Source organism: Athene noctua, chromosome 6 (genome assembly GCF_965140245.1).
Source record: "Athene noctua chromosome 6, bAthNoc1.hap1.1, whole genome shotgun sequence".
Lineage (NCBI taxonomy): Eukaryota > Metazoa > Chordata > Aves > Strigiformes > Strigidae > Athene > Athene noctua.
In genome coordinates, this window is record NC_134042.1 from 28550676 (window position 1) to 28566496 (window position 15821).

A 15821-nucleotide genomic window follows, 5' to 3' on the forward strand; every position below is an offset into this window, starting at 1 on the left:
ATCAGAGCTGTCCATCACTCACAATGGTGTTAGATAACAAGCCTGACTGCAAGTCAGTAACTCAGCAACTTCAGAACTTTGTCACATCTAAACATAAGGCTTCAGTGGACTGGATCCTTCCCATGACCAATTGCTATCAGTAGTTTGCAGCATTTACTACCATTTCAAATTGCAAAGGATAAACAGTATGGTTTCTTGTCCTTGAATCACAGGAACAACTGAATCCTGGAATAAATGATTGCTTGTCCATTGTTATATAGTTGTAGGGAACGGAAAACATGTAGGTCATGAGAACCATGAACTTAAACCTCAGCTTGTGACATGAAGAAACCAGCTCCAGTTCATGACCATCTAGTTTCATGACAGACTTCTCTCATCTTTGGTGCCAAGGGAGTTAGCAGATTTTGCTTCCCTCTCAAGAGTGAAGAACTGAGAGTCTGCCTTCTCACTGTCAGGAGAACAAATATTGCTCTCCCCTTCCCCACCTTCACATGGCACTAAGGGAGCTTTGCTATCTTCTGAGACTTGGTCAACTTTCCATTCTGGTCATGTTGTAACCTCCCTGCATAACAGTATTCACTCTCCCAGGGCTCAGCTGTAAATACCCCAAGCCTAGGATACAGAAAGGACACACTGCTGGCATAGAATACTAAACCCCGCATCCGATTATTTTAGACATTAAATTACTGGAGCTCTTTGCAGTATTGTGTAAGCAATTAATTGCACACATACACACATTCACCTGCTATGAAATAAACAGACCAGACACTTTCCCCATGAGAAGCTGACACATACATATTAAATTGGACTTTCATACTGCAGGCAGCACCTCTCTGAAACCGCTCAACAAACCCTGAACTGCCGGTAAGCAAAGGAGCCCTGCAGGCATATGTAGGGCTCCTCCACCAGAGCTGGCAGATGGCAGATGCACTAGATCCAAAAGAAGCCTGGAGGGAACAGCACAAGGGATGCGGCAGCATTAACCATACACTGAAATAACTAACAGGGAGAAAAAGAAAGGAAGAAAAAAGCCAGCCCAACACTGATAGAGATCTTTAATTTAAAAACTGAGTAAGTTTATTCATTGGGAAAGTGCAACAAAATACCCCAGGGATAGTGCATTCCACTCCAACAATTAAAACTGCATTAAAAAGCAGATAGGAAGGTCTGAGTGTTAAAGAGAACTGGCACAAAAGCTAGTGCTTTTCTTTGTTTCAATACATTTATCTTTGGGTGACAGAGATAGTGACTGATTAATTTTTTTAGGTACTTAATTTACAAATTCATTGCTTCTACTTGTAAGTCATTCTGTTCTTTAAAGATACTAGCTTGGGACTGGAGGACCACAATCTGCAGGCACTTGAGGGGGCAGTTTTGAAAGCATGGGTATGTAGGTCTGTCACATACTTACTGTTGGGAGGAGATCCAGCTGGGAGCTACTAGATATTCTAAGTAGATATTGTCCCCCATTGTTTCTCTCTAAAATCTGAGGTATGCAAAGAAAGTCCAGTTCCACTCCTAAGAGCAGTTTCTGCTGCAGCTGACGGGGTGCAAGCAGGCAAAAGGACTACAGTAAGCCCACAGCAGGTGTTGATTGAGGGAGCTGCTAGTTTCTGATCACTGAACCCATTGGGGCTGTGGAGGTAATTCTCTTAAAAAGGCTGCAGGTAGGTCCCATGCCCATAGCAGCCTATCCTCTTCCATATTTGTTAGTGCACTTTATCCAAGCTTCACAAGCCCAATAGGATTCTTTAACACAGAGCAATTAAGTATCTTTTGCTAGCACTTTCTGCTCAGTGATTTCAAAATACTTAATGAGCATCACTGAACCAAGCTTAAAATTCTGACATACAGGTATTTTAAAGGGAACCGAGTACAGTAAGTGTCTGCAACAAAATGGCAAAGTTCATCTCCTGAGTCCCAGTCCTGAACTTACCCTTCTTCTTCTTTTACATTCTCTTCTCCCCACCTATTTCTTACAGCAAGGAGGACTACATTTATTCTGCAGAAGTTTATTAATCCCAATACAGACAAGTGACTTCTAGTATGATTACATTAGTTCCCAATTCCATATGGAGGTTGCCTATCCAGTCCAAGTCAGCAAGATCTCCTGGTCTCAGCTGTCTGGATTTGGTTTATGTCTCTTGGCCCTGCTGTTCTCCTGATGGTGACTGTCTTCAGAGGCTGCTTGGCCTTTTCCGTTTGTCCCAGATTCCTCTGGAAATTTCTGACCCTCAGCCAACACCTGCCGAATAGTCATATTAATGCGGGAAGATTGCAAGTACTTGGCACACACCTGCCAATCCTCATCAGAGCTGCGCTCAATGACTGAGCCAACAGGAAGGTCTGAAGGAAGTGCCTGGTCCAGGCACGAAGGCAGAGCTGTCCCTTCAAGGTTGGGGAGGACACGGGGGACGGCATGGTACAGCAGACGGCTGAAGCCAGACATCACCATGATATCTCCACTGTGCATGAACATTGCTGTTGGGGCCTCCTCCCGCTTCAGGCCCCCAAGCAAAAATATCGAGGATTGCCCAAAACTAGAGATGGTACAAGGATGGAGGGAGAAAACAAATTCAGTCAGAGGACAATTATATATACAGTAAGCAAATATTAGCACCTAAATCACTTTATAAAAAACCCAGCAAACCCAAACAAGAAAACCAGATGGACTCCCAGTAACAACTTTACAATGAGAACACAGAAAACAGACCAAGAGGCCTGGTTCAAGGTAAGCATAGTGTGCAGGTTTGAAGCTCTGCTGAGGTATTTCATTCCTGCCTGCTAGTACCCAACTGCCACTCTGCTGTTTTAGAACAGAACTGTGCTCCATGCAAAAAGCTCTTCCAGTCCAGGCACCACATCCATGCTATTCAAGCAGTCTTCAAAGAAAAACCTATGCCCTTGAGCTACAGCTTCCTACTATTCGAACCTCAGAGAGCAAAGATTATATACCCAATTAGCAAACTATGTCATACCGACTTCCTATACCCATATGCAACCATAGAAAAAAAGTCACCCATCCTTCCACAACACCCAAGCACTTTCCTTGACTCACCTGAATGATAAAAGGGGCCGAGAATGGTCTAGTTCAGACTCGTCCACATGAATTCCCAGTGAAGAGTCAAAATGATAGTAGTTCAAGATCCCTGCTTGGGCTTGGAAGCCCCGGAACCCACAGGCTGCAGCCACTTGTTCTGACAGGAATGCAAGGTCTGAGGGGAAAGGAGTGTGGTGATTTGCTGAGTACTTCTGGAGGAAGGAGAATAGAAAAAGAAAAACACAAACCACACCCAGAACATCAGAGCAGCAAATACAATTGGAAACAAACATTGAAGGAGAACTCAGTTTTGCTGATAGTCATGGAGGACATCATATTTGCCTGGAAAATGACTACAACATAGGCAGAACCAACAGCAAGTCCACCTCTTATCATTTAATTCTGGGCCTATGCTGAGACTACCAGAGATTCAATTAATTGTGAAGTTAAGCATTATATCTGAATGGCAAAAGAAGTCAGTAAGATTAGTACCTAAGGTTAGTACCAACATCCTGAGGATCTACTTGGTCATTACCTAAAGCTGCCAATGGGAAGACAGTTCTGTATCTCAACAGAGCTCTGAAGCAAGTATCTTGATTCCTTCTTTGAAGAATAAACCAAACAGGAATCAATTGCAAACCTACTTTTTCTCCCTCCCATAAGTGATTCTGAGAGGACTGGAAAGGAAAAACCAAGTTTTTATGAAGGCCACCCAATTGGCTGACCTGGTAAATACAAGGCTGCAAAAAGATTTGGTTCAGTATCTGCAAATATAATGGTGAGACTGCATATTCACTCTGCCATCCCTTCTCAGCCTCCATCTGACTCAGTCTCATGAAAAAGTTTATTTTGGTCAGGAGGCCCAAAATAGGTGTTAGTTGGTGAGACTCTTAAATTCAAAGTCACATCAGTAGCAGTCTCTTCCTGCTCTCACTCACCCCTCCAAAGTGTAGTTTCTCCAAAGTAGCTGTCTTCAAGCACTCAAGGTCATTCTCATCTTAAGTAGTTAATGACGCTTTTGTGACCATCCCTTTTGATAGGGTGAAAATGCTCACTTATCGTCAAATAGCCACAGGTCTAGAGTTGAGTATATGCTACCATATTACCTTTCAAAGGAAAGAGTGCAGCAATGGACTTTTTGCTGTTAAATCCTTCACAGTAAACTAATAGAGATTTAAATGATCTTACAAGCATGGTTTATTACAGCCTTTCCTCAAGACTGTCTTGTAGGATTATAAGCATTTTATTCCATGATGCCCTCTGTCTGCCATTCTGAGTCCTTATAGCAAAGAAAAATAGAGAAGAATTTCATTTCAATACCTTAGTATCCCAGTTATAATGGTAACCAAGGGTCACCCAGCGCAGCTTCTCCAGTAAGCTTTTGGGCTCCCGTTTACTGGAACCTTTCCTTCTGCAAAGACAAAATGAGAAGAAATAGGATACATGTTAATTTCTGAGGAGTTTTCTGGTAGTGCAGCATACAGTAATGAGATTCACTCAGCTTATTAAAACCATCAATACTAAACTTATTTTCAGTGCCATTATTCTTCTCCTCCAAAGACGCTGAAAATTCAGTTCATGCAGTTTGTGCAAGCTGTAGGGCCTACTGTCAACTACTATCAGTTTGAAAGCTTGTATTTTCAACATGATACATAACGAGTTATCAGATGGAGACAACACAATGAGCTGCTACAGATTTAGAAGTCAGAATTAAGCATATACTATCTGAGCACCTGAAAGAACAGAATCTGTGAAGATCTAAAAGGTGCAAACACAAGGAAAAAATATTTTAGACACTTAACAGAAAGTGACAAGAAAGGAAAATGCTTCACCTCACAGTGAAGTGTATCAAGTTGCAAAGGACCACTAGTTCTACCACTCACTACTTTTACAAAAAGTCCTTAGGATGGACTGACTCAATGGTCAGTAAGAATCAAGACTGCTCTAGCAGGTGTCTCCTATCCAGCCTGCTATGCAGAACAAAAACCTGTTTTTCTCAAGTGACAAGCCTGATGCAGAGAGACTCAGCAGTCTGAAGCCACACACCAATTTATCATTCTTACTTGAAGGTGGTAAAGGTAGGAAGAGATGGGCTTTTACTATGGCCATGGAAAAGTCCTTAAAATGTTACAGAGAGCATTACTATAGTAAATCTGACAGAAACATGTTAGTGACAAATATAAAAAGGAAGTTACACATGTATCTTCTAGTCCACTTATTCCAGCAATTTCAGTTCCTTTTCTTAAGCTAATTCACATGTTATGGTAAAGAAAGGAAGAAAAGGGAAATGTACTCAGAGCATCATGATAAACAGTAGCACCAGATGGTTTGCTCTCATTTATAGCCTCATTAGTTCAGTAAAACATGCTCTCTTTTACAGAACAGGATTCATATTTGTGCTGCCACGGTCAAGTCTCAGCCAAGCATCTGCATTTAATGTACATTTGTACCTGGATACACAGCTTGTTTCTGCCCTTCACCTATATTGTACTGATAGTTCCTAAGCTAAACCAGGAACAGAAGTAAAAGGCCAGTTTCTTTACCTTTAGTAATTTTTCATAGCTCACTGATTATTGAAAGAAAGTAATCTTTCCAGTTTCCATCTTTGTCACATTTACCATAATGCAGCAACACCGTAACTGCTGCTGCTTGAAACAATTTATGGAGCCTACAAGCAGGTAACACAACATTTAGAAAAGGGAGAGCCCACAACGCGTTCCTCTACATCTTTAAATTGACAAAGTGAATGTTCGTAATTAGCACGTGACTTTTGAAAGCACCCTTTTTCTACAGTGCTAGAGTTTTTGCACAACAGCAGGAACCCAAATATGCTCAGGAGGTCCTTATTCACAGAATTTAGTATTTCACATATGATTTCACATGTGATTGCTAAGGAGAGGAAAGTCTGAGTGTTATGTATCTGGAGATAATGAGTGCCTAGAGCTGTAGCAGCAGGTGCTCCTACAAGCGAGTACAGAGAAATTCCGGTATAACCGTGTTAGAAAGAGAACAAGACTGAACAGCAGGGGCACTTTGGTCTGAAGCTTCCTTTTTTCTGTATTCACTAGTAAATGATTGCATCTATAAAATCTCCCCAGCCTTTTCCTTATACACAAGGATATATAAATCCCTCATAGAGATGCTCTACCCCTTTTTATGCTTTTAATTGTCCCAGCACTAAAGTAAATACCCGAAGTCTTACAAAGTAAGAGAGCTTTGCTGGTTTTGGCTGGGATAATTTTCTTCACAGCAGCTACTATGGGGCTGTATTTTGGATTTGTGCTGGAAATAGTGGTGATAATGTAGAGATGTTTTATCTATTGCTGAGCAGTGCTTACACGGAGCCAAGGCCTTTTCTGTTTCTCCCACCACCCCACCAGCGAGGAGGCTGGGGGTGCACAAGAAGTTGGGAGGGGACACAGCCGGGACAGCTGACCCCAACTGCCCAAAGGGATATCCCAGACCATGTGATGTCGTGCTCAGCATATAAAGCTGGGAGGAGGAGGAAGGGGAGGATGTTCAGAGTGATGGTGCTTGTCTTCCCAAGTAACTGTTATACGTGATGGAGCCCTGCTTTCCTGGAGATGGCTGAGCACCTGCCTGCCAGTGGGGAGTGGTGAATATGTTCCTTGTTTTGCTTTGCTTGCATGTGGCTTTTGCTTTACATGTTAATCTGTCTTTATCTCAACCCATGAGTTTTCTCACTTTTACCCTTCCGATTCTCTCCCCCATCCCACGGGAGGAAGTGAGCGAGCAGTTGTGTGGAGCTTAGCTGCTGGCTGGGGTTAAACCACAACAGGAGCATAGCATACATTTCTAGGAACTGTAATAGACTCTCCCTACCTTGTGATACCTGCATCCCAAAAAGAGCACGTAAGCCAGAACCCAAGCATATCTATGCATCTTTGTGATGGCTTTAAAAAGCAATAAAGTTGTGTCCAAGTCTTGGAAGTAAACCTCTTTTTAGTTAAGCATTTTGCTTCTCCCCTCCCCTGAAACGCTCTCATTCCAGATACTAGACAAGTTGGCTAGTTTGATCCACTGTCCCCTGGGTAAAAGCACAAATAAAGCAGTTTGCTCACCTCGAGACTCAGACAAGTGCTTAATAAACCTGCCAGTGTTTCTGCCAGCCATCACTCTTCCAAACACTATTTTCAACTGAACTGGATTCAGCTGCAAATTAACCCCTGTTCCGATCATTCTCTGTGTGTGCAGGAGGTGCTGCTGGGAAAGGCCTGTCAAGCTGGAACAGTACCCCACTTTTTTCAGCTGTAGGGCACAATACTTTCAAAGAACAATTTTTCATCGTTGATGGAACACAAAAAAGGCATCTGAATTTCTGTAACTGATTCTGACTGAGCCTGAAAAACACAAGTGGGGACATAACTTCTCTCCTAGGTGCAAATATTTAAAAGTTACAATGTTGCTTTTGCTATTCCATATCTTGTAGATGTTAACAGTATTTTTGAAGAAAAATCTCAGCAGATGAGAGTTGTAGGAAACTCTGGTCACTCCATCACAGGAAACAATCATTATGAAAAAATGAGCAGTGAAGTTAGCATATCAATGATAAATACCCAAATAACTAAAAGATTGTGTACTGTAAACAGCATTTATCTTGTATGGTTTTTTTACAGGTGACCAATTAAAAAAGTCTTTAAAACAGCTGCAGTCACAGAACTCTGAACCTGTGGGAATCTTTCAGAGTAAACAGGATGGCCATCTCAGATTGAATGAAAGAAAAAACAAAAAAACCAACCCCAACCAAAACAAAGAAATACACTGGAAAGTAAAACCACAGAAACTAGCCAATTTGAGAAGTTAAAAAAAGTGGAGGTAACAGCCTTTCAATTACAGTATACTAGGTCTGACAGCTGATGGGGAAGAAGAACTAGCATGAGCAGGGTGTTTGGAAAGGATTCTCTTTGCCTCAGGAAAACTGAGGCCTAGAGGGACCTCACAGTTCCACTTGTAGCTAAGGTTAGCATGCTTCCAAGAACTATACTATCAGCCACGATCACTATTTTAGATTTTATTGATGGCTTTGGAATAATTTGCTACTAGAAAATCCCATTGTGAGTGTGAAAGCAGAGAATTAACAAGGATGCACATCAAGCCATGAAAAATCCATCTTTAACTTGGCATGTCTGACACCATCTGTATACTGCCAGCATGCACACAATCTTTTTCAGCTTTCCTTCCCTGATCGTTTTTCTTAGACCTTCTCAGAGCTGAGACATTCTGGCTCCATTAAGTTTTGACCACCAAAGGTTATTTTGGACTCACCTCAGCTGCTCTGTGCTCTGTCCCCACAGGTCAACGGTCTTCTCAGGAGCCATATGCAGGTCCAGGTTGCAGACATTGGGTTTCTGGGGGTATAGCTTAAGACACTGTTTCACCCAGTGACGCTGGCAGCCCGGAAGGAAAGGGTTTGGTATGAAAATAAACCCTGACCACAGAGAAAAAGGGAGGGGGTGGGAAGAAAGTATAATTAGGCATTTCCCTGTTTTTTCTAGAACTAGAGCAAAGGACAGGGGTTGGAAGTACTGAAGAAACACCTTAGACAATACAACCACTGACTTTGCATGTAAGCTCATGAAATCTAGTATTAGGTCTGAATAGTTAAGTTAAAAGCTATTTTTTTTTTCAGTACAAACAAATGGTGGCCATAAGGTAGAAGACAGGAAGGGCAGCCAACACTGGTCCAAGTAAAAAAGTGACAATAAAGGACATCTCTGTGTAAGGCATATTGATTACAGGTAGATAAAGGAGTAAGAACTCGGAAAACCAATTGCTTTGGAGTAAATTTGATTTTGAAATGATTCAGCAAGATCTTTCTCTTGAACCCTGCAAAGTTAAAGTCATTCTGGCCTAATTTTTCCAGACTTCAAACTAACCTTGCTGCTGCCTCTGAACTCGTACTATCTCCTTATTGCTACTCCAGTGTCATGAACTGCAGAGAGCAGTCCACAGTTCCTCTAGTAACAGAAACTGTTTTCTCCTTTGCTTCATGTTTATTTCCAGGTAAGTCTGGTTGTACCCATCTTTGTGTTTTGGTGTGGTAATACTCAAAAAGGATGAAAGTCAAATTATATCCCAAACTGCTTGTTGCTGACTGCAAATACTTTACAGTCATTGTTAATTAACAAAAGAAAATAAATGTATGGCTAGTCTGCCCATTCATTTAGCCAGGCACCTCAGGCAGAGTTCAAGCAGCAACCCAAATAAGAGGGTTAGCAGAGATGTAATAGATTGATTTGGTCTGTATCTCAACAGACAAGAGTCCTTGACATGATCTGCCATCACCAGGAGTGCTAACAGCATTCTTCACTGGAATTCTCTCCCCAGCACCCCAGGGGTGTTTACTTCCAGGCCAGGGTCGACGGTATTGATGAATGAGTGTCTGACGGGAAGATGCTATTAATCTGTATTGTACCTACTTTGAGAATCAAGGCACCCTCTGAAAGACTGTCAATTCAGTAAGACTCACCAACATAATACATAAACATACAAAGAGAGATAAGGGTATAGGAGGAACAAAGGAAAAGGAAGTTTCAAGGTTCTACCCTGCTGTGGTTTTTTGAACTTCAGTCATACCAAGTTAAAGAGACAAAAATAGATGAAAAAGGAAGAAGCAAGGCTAGGAGTCTCAGTAGGATACAAACTTGCCTTGTGGCCTTATGAAAGTGGTAATAAAAGCACAGAAAAAGCTTCCTGCCAGCATATCTCACAAAATTAAATTAACTGGTAAGAAAAAGAACCTTCAGTGTATTAATAATATATTGTCATTCATTTCACTTCATTCCCTGCATCTTCATACTATGGCAGCCTTCTGATAGGTCTGCTTATGAGAAGTTTCTTTGCCAGCAGAACTAAATTTACTTTCTGTTGGCCTCTGCACAGGACAGAGAATAATCTACACACAGAACACAATAATCTTGCTGTCTACAACTTCTGATGTGGGGTTCTCAAAACACTTTACTACATTCATGAAATTACGCTCTACTATGTATGTATTATCTCCAGGTATTAATGAAGGAATTGAAGCTTGGAGGGCCAGTTACACACAGAGCTGAGATTAAGAATCCAAATTTTATGACTTTTGTGTCAGAAGCTTAGAACATGCCATGTCTCTCCAAACCTTTCATTGCTTACTCACCAGATTAGTCTAGATTTATAAAAGCAAGAACAACTAAGTAGTGGGTTACTGCTACGCTTCCGATGTCAAGAAAGGCAGAAAACACAGAATTTCTAACAGTTGTAGAGTTTTACTATAAAATTCTACATTAATAGCTCCTGGGAGAGCCAAAGGTGCTAGAAATCAGTGATGTACCACATGTGGGAGGGACAAGAGAAATATATTTCTGTAGCAATCTTTCTGAGCTGACTGAAGAACACCACAAACTGAAGGGAACACAATTGGACCTCTTGACAATGAAAGAGTTGGCGTGAGTAAAGTGGGCAAGAGACAAATTCTTTGGGTATCTGTACACTAAAGGAATCTGCCTTGAGGAAGCAGATGCAATTCTCTCACTGCAGCAAAATCTGGAAGCACACCAGAAATTAATTTATACCTACTGTTAGTGGTCTCCAACCTCAGTCAAAGAAAGGGTAAGACATGCAGATGTCTAGCAACAAGAACAACCCGTCATAAAACCAATTTGTGTCAGTTGCAAAGACCCAAAGACAGCATCACCCACATCTCACAGAACTCAGGACAACCACAACAGAAATCCACCCAGCTTCCTTAGTCTTATATTTCATTGCTCGCTGTGGGGACAAAACCAAATTACTTCCATATGCTCACAGACAAACTAAAGAAATTCAAACTTATTTTAGAGGGCTGTTGGGGCAGATGGTTAAATATCTTAAGAGTGCTTTAGGATGTCCAGATAAAGGTAGCTGGAAAAGGATTATTACTGTCCACACATGACTTGATTCTGAACAGGACTGAGAATTTGTTAACGTATTTGCATTTCATTTTAGTGAAAGGTTTTCTTTGTCAAAGCAGAAGAAAAACACAGCTAAGTGGAACATTTGTCATCTACCCCACATAATTGCTAGGAAAGATGCTTAGACAGACATAAAATGGCAAGAAAGACCAAGCAAGGGCAGCTATAACATGACAGGTAAGCAGAACAATTTGAGAGTCAAGAAGAAGTGGAAGGCTTTCTCCTGAAGTTACTCAATTTCCTGTGTATTAACTACACCAGGTGGCTAATGTGGCTGCCTCAGTTTCAGAAATGGTAGGGTGGCTTCATAGCAACCCCCACAGACACTGACCACAGTCCCGAGGAACCAAAAGAAACCAAAATCAAACAAGCAAAAATCCCTGAAATAAGGAAGATCTGGGGATCTACAAACTCATCAGTCTTACCAAAACCGCTGGTAAGATTAGGGAGCAAGCTTTCACAACAGCAATTTCCAGACACAGGGAGGTTGGGAACAGCAAGCATGGATTTACTGAAGGCAAATTTTGTCTAACCAGCCTTATTGCCTGCTAGAGGAAGATGCCCAAACAAAGAGAGAACCAGGGATGCTGTTTACCTTGGCTTTAGCAAAGTTTTACAGTCGGTCTCCTGCAGCCACACTGGGGGCTCATGGATTTTATGGGTAAACTATAAGGGTGAGCAAAAGCTGGCTGGGCCACCAGGCTTAAAGAACAGCGATTTGATGGTTCAAAGCCTAACCAGTGGCTGTTACAAGATGACCCCTGTATCAACCTGAGGAACGCAAGACGGATCACTACGTCTACATCAACAGCCTGGACAACGGAACATTCATCCTCGCCCCACTTACAGATAACAATAAATTGGGGTAGCAGTGAATATGCTGGAGGCTACTGCTGCCATCTGAAAGGAACCTTGACAAAGGTAAGAGCTACCTAAAAGGGCGTTACAGAGAAGGTGAAGCGAGATTCTCCTCAGAGGTGCACAGCAAGATTATGAGCAACAGTCACAAATTACAGCAAGACAAATTTTGATTTAAGGTGAAGAAAAAAAAAAATTAAAAAAAAAAATCACAAGAGTGGTGAAACACTGGAACAAATGCCCAGAGAGGGTGTGTAATCTATCCCTGGAAGTTTCCAAAACCAAAGCTCTGAGTGACCTCATCGAACTTTCAACTTAACTCTGCTTTAAGCAGGGAGTTGCACTAGACCTCTGGAGGTCTCTTCCAACCTAACATATTTCTATGATTCTACCAGGTGACCTGCAAACCTGAGATCCAGTTCAGTTTTTGAAATAACCTACTTAATGAAATTACTCTGTACCTTGTATAGGACAAGAGATTCTTATTCATTTATTGTACTCAGTGTTCTACACCAGCAAATAGATGCCACACGCTTTAGCCCTGAAACGACTGTACTTCAGCCACTTCTCTAATTTTCATGATATATGTTGAGGAAAAACAGATGCAACAGAAATATAATCTCTGTATCAAAGGCAACAGGAATCCATTCTTGCAAGAGGTCTGGTTGATCAGAGATTGTGAAACAACTGGCCTTTCTGTTTTCACCTCCATATTGCTGCATCCCACCCTTTAGCTGACTTGTTTGTCCTCCTGCACTCAAAATAACATTAAATTACACTTAAACAAACCAAAATAGGTTTTTCAGGCAAGGCAAGGAGAATAAGATGGAAGATGCCTGAATCCAAAGCAACAAGGTTGTCTTTAATTTTTCTTGAAATCAGAAGTACCTACCTGGATACCCATTGAGGCCATAGGCTTTCCACAGGCTAACTGGCTGTAATCCTGCTCTGTAGGCATCTTGATCACTGACTGAAGAAACACTGAGCTGTGATCTGAATACCTGGCAAAAGAAAACAGATCTGGTTAAAGAAAAAAAAAAAAAAGGAGAAATACAAAATGCATCTACGAATGGCACCTATAAGAAAGAGTGCTACCATATTCCAAGGTAAACCTCGTGAAAATGCTAACCATGCCACACAACTACTGTCTGAGCAACTGTGACCAGAACAGGGCAAGCTGCTAACAGAGCTAGTATGTGCTCAACATAGAATCAAAAGGTACCTACAGTTTTTACAATACTTGGGGATCAGGAGAGATCTTCTCCATTCATAAAAAAACCCAAACAATTTATAGCAGTGAGAAAAAATTCAACAGTATTTTTCAATTTCCACAGTACAGCCTCATCATTATAAAACATTCTGGTAATTATCTATCTTCATTACAGAGCAATATTTAGTACCCATAACACTTTATACCTTCAAATAATGTTCCAAATACAAGTTGCTCATGATCCCATAGGGTAGATGACTATTCTTATCTGTAATTTACAGAAGTAGTAGTACAGTGATGAAGTGGCCAAAGTTATGATGTGAAGAACTGCAGAAACCCTGTAAATTCCAAATACCACATTGCCACTTCTGTTTCCAACTGCAGGCTCAAGTCTTAACAAAATATATTTTTCTTGATGTACTCTCTCAGGTCACAATAACACATATATTTAAGCTGTAATATGCCAACACTTTTGAAAAGAACAAACTCATCCACTGTGTTCCCAGTCCCTTCTTCCCTTAGGCCTGGGAACTGTCTTAGGGAGGGCAGGATAGAGGCAGGTTGTTTTGTTCTGGCTTAGCTCCCCAGCCCGGCTCTCCACAAGGCTGTGCAAAAGTACAGACTCATATAAGGAAAGAGCTGGCCAGGCACAGTGGGAATAAGCAGGCAGAAACAGGCAAGACTTTGTTTATGACAATTTAAAGTGTACATGAAATTAATGCCTTTGCACACAGGCTCTGCAGTGATAAATGTGTAAATCAGTCTCTCTGCAAGCTGACAGCTCTGGTTAAAATCTTCTGAGCAACGAGTCTAAATTATGTACATAGAATTTGTAAGAGAACTCTAAATTAACGCTGGGCAGCAGCTTCTGGCAACGTGCTCAGTTTTACCAATTTTTCAGTTTTCTGTCAAAAGCTGCTTTGTGACTGCTAGCCTTGAAGAGCTTAGTTCAGTGTCCTGTCTGCAGAACAACCCCAGGAAGGCTCTTCCTTTGACAATGACTCTGCCACCTCTCTGCTTCTCAAACTGCTTACACACCAGCTGCCACCAGGGCTTCTGGAGAACAGGAATTGTTTCTATGCTGCAGAATTACATGTGCTGAATCAGTTAAATAAGCCTGGTGGCAGGGCAGCTGGGGTATGTCACACTTCACTGAAGAGCTCAATCACTTGAAGCAGTTTTCTGAGAGGAAAGGAACAATAGTATCTGTGCCAATCTGCCTGGTCTGTAGCTCTTCTTAAAGGAGAAAAGCCAGATGTTTTTAACCTGGAGGAAACAGGACTAAAAGATGCTTTCACTAGTAAGCTATCAACTGATCTTAGAATGTAACAGGCACAAAAAGAATGATGTGGAGAGGGAACAAATGCTTGTGATGCTTTCAAGTACTCTGAATTCCCCAAAAGGGATGGATTTGATAAAGGACTGCTACAAGCTCAAGAAAGGCTGAAAGGTTAACAGCTCCCTTGTTTAATGCTAATACCTTGAACAGTTTCATATGGGTCAGGTTTTGTGTCCTATTAACAGTATCAAAGTTATAGTCTAAAAAGACAGAAAAATATATTTTCTAACAGAACCGTAAAAAGAAAAGGCTAAGCATTTGAACCACAAAAAATGAGACATTTTCATTTTAACTACATTCCCTACACCCTTTTTTCATACAGGCTCAAATGTAAAAAAATCTGTAGTTAACAATACTTCAGCTGATACCTGTTATCCTTATGAGAGGTGACAAAATAGAAGATGAGTTTAAAGGATCACTTCATCACTCAAGACATGGTGAACTACTAACCATGAAGGCTACTAGTTTCAGATATACTCCTGACTGTGTACCCCTAATCTACTCTAACGGTTGCTCTTATCCCGATGGCTAAGCCAAATGTTTATTATATTGGAGCAAGCAAGGAGATGAAACTTTACCAAGGGGAAGGCAGCAAGAACCCTAGGAACACACTGCACAGTGGGGGGAAGGTGATCCCAGCTCCCTCTCCAGCTCACTCAGGTATTTCAGGTCCAAGACAAGGGCCCATAAGCCCAGAAAAGTGTCAGCTCCAATAGTGAAACTTACTTTTTTCCGTCCACATGATCCTTTGCTTCCCTTAAGTAACACATAGTTCTAGTCAGAGTCTTTGAAGATCCCTTACTGCAGCCTACAGAGCTAAATAAACATTATGGAAGTAAATAAACATAAGCAAAAGTGATAAATCTGTAAACAAACCAAGTGCTGGCCCAGGGCTGCTGGGCCGGCACCTTGTGCCCTCGAGCAGGGTCCCGTAACTCCACGGCAACCGGCCCAAGGGGACCCTGAGTGAACCCGCCTCTGGGTCCCGCGGGCAGGGGGGCCCTGGGCCCTCAGAGCTGTGTGCCCTTCCTCAGCTGCCCGTCTCTACTCACGCAACTGGCTTTTGAACGTTATAGCAACCTGCAAGAGGCTCGCGCTGGGAGGGCAACATCTTCTAGCCAGTCACTGGACAACATTATAAACCTAGCGTCGAGCACGAAGGGAAATAACACCGCGCTCAAACACCGCCACACCGCTCAAAGGGCGGGACGAGCTCAGCTCGCGCCACCCAACCCCTCGCCGCGGGGCGAGGACAGGAGGAGCCCGGCGTTACCTGGCTCCCCGGCACGGAGAAGTCCACCACGCCCCGCAAGTCCAACGCGTCGCGCTGCCGGTAGAAGCGAAAAAGCCGGCGGAAGGCGTCCTCTCCCCCCTCCCGCGTCAGGGCCGCCGCCGCCATTTTGGGCGGGTGGCGGCAGGGCG

At 42.2% G+C, this 15821-nt stretch overlaps 1 protein-coding gene across 1 annotated transcript; it reads right to left on the bottom strand.

Moving 5' to 3' along the window:
• Positions 1–1046: 1046 nt before the first annotated feature.
• Positions 1047–15806, bottom strand: ALKBH1 (alkB homolog 1, histone H2A dioxygenase). The gene is made up of 6 exons (XM_074910027.1): positions 15673–15806; positions 12743–12851; positions 8327–8489; positions 4361–4451; positions 3059–3252; positions 1047–2540 (listed from the first exon to the last, which is right to left on the bottom strand). Exons 1-6 carry the CDS (start codon positions 15796–15798, stop codon positions 2117–2119), a joined length of 1107 nt encoding a protein of 368 aa, XP_074766128.1. The 5' UTR covers positions 15799–15806; the 3' UTR covers positions 1047–2116.
• Positions 15807–15821: the final 15 nt, after the last annotated feature.

Bases quoted from the DNA above. Each gene is read 5' to 3' on its own strand.
- ALKBH1 (XM_074910027.1), bottom strand. From the start codon at position 15,798: ATGGCGGCGGCGGCCCTGACGCGGGAGGGGGGAGAGGACGCCTTCCGC. The intron at 3,253-4,360 runs GTATTGAAATGA...TCCTTCCTCCAG, and splicing joins ATTATAACTGGGATACTAAG to AAGTACTCAGCAAATCACCA. The intron at 2,541-3,058 runs GTGAGTCAAGGA...TACCATCTCTAG, and splicing joins CGGCCCCTTTTATCATTCAG to TTTTGGGCAATCCTCGATAT.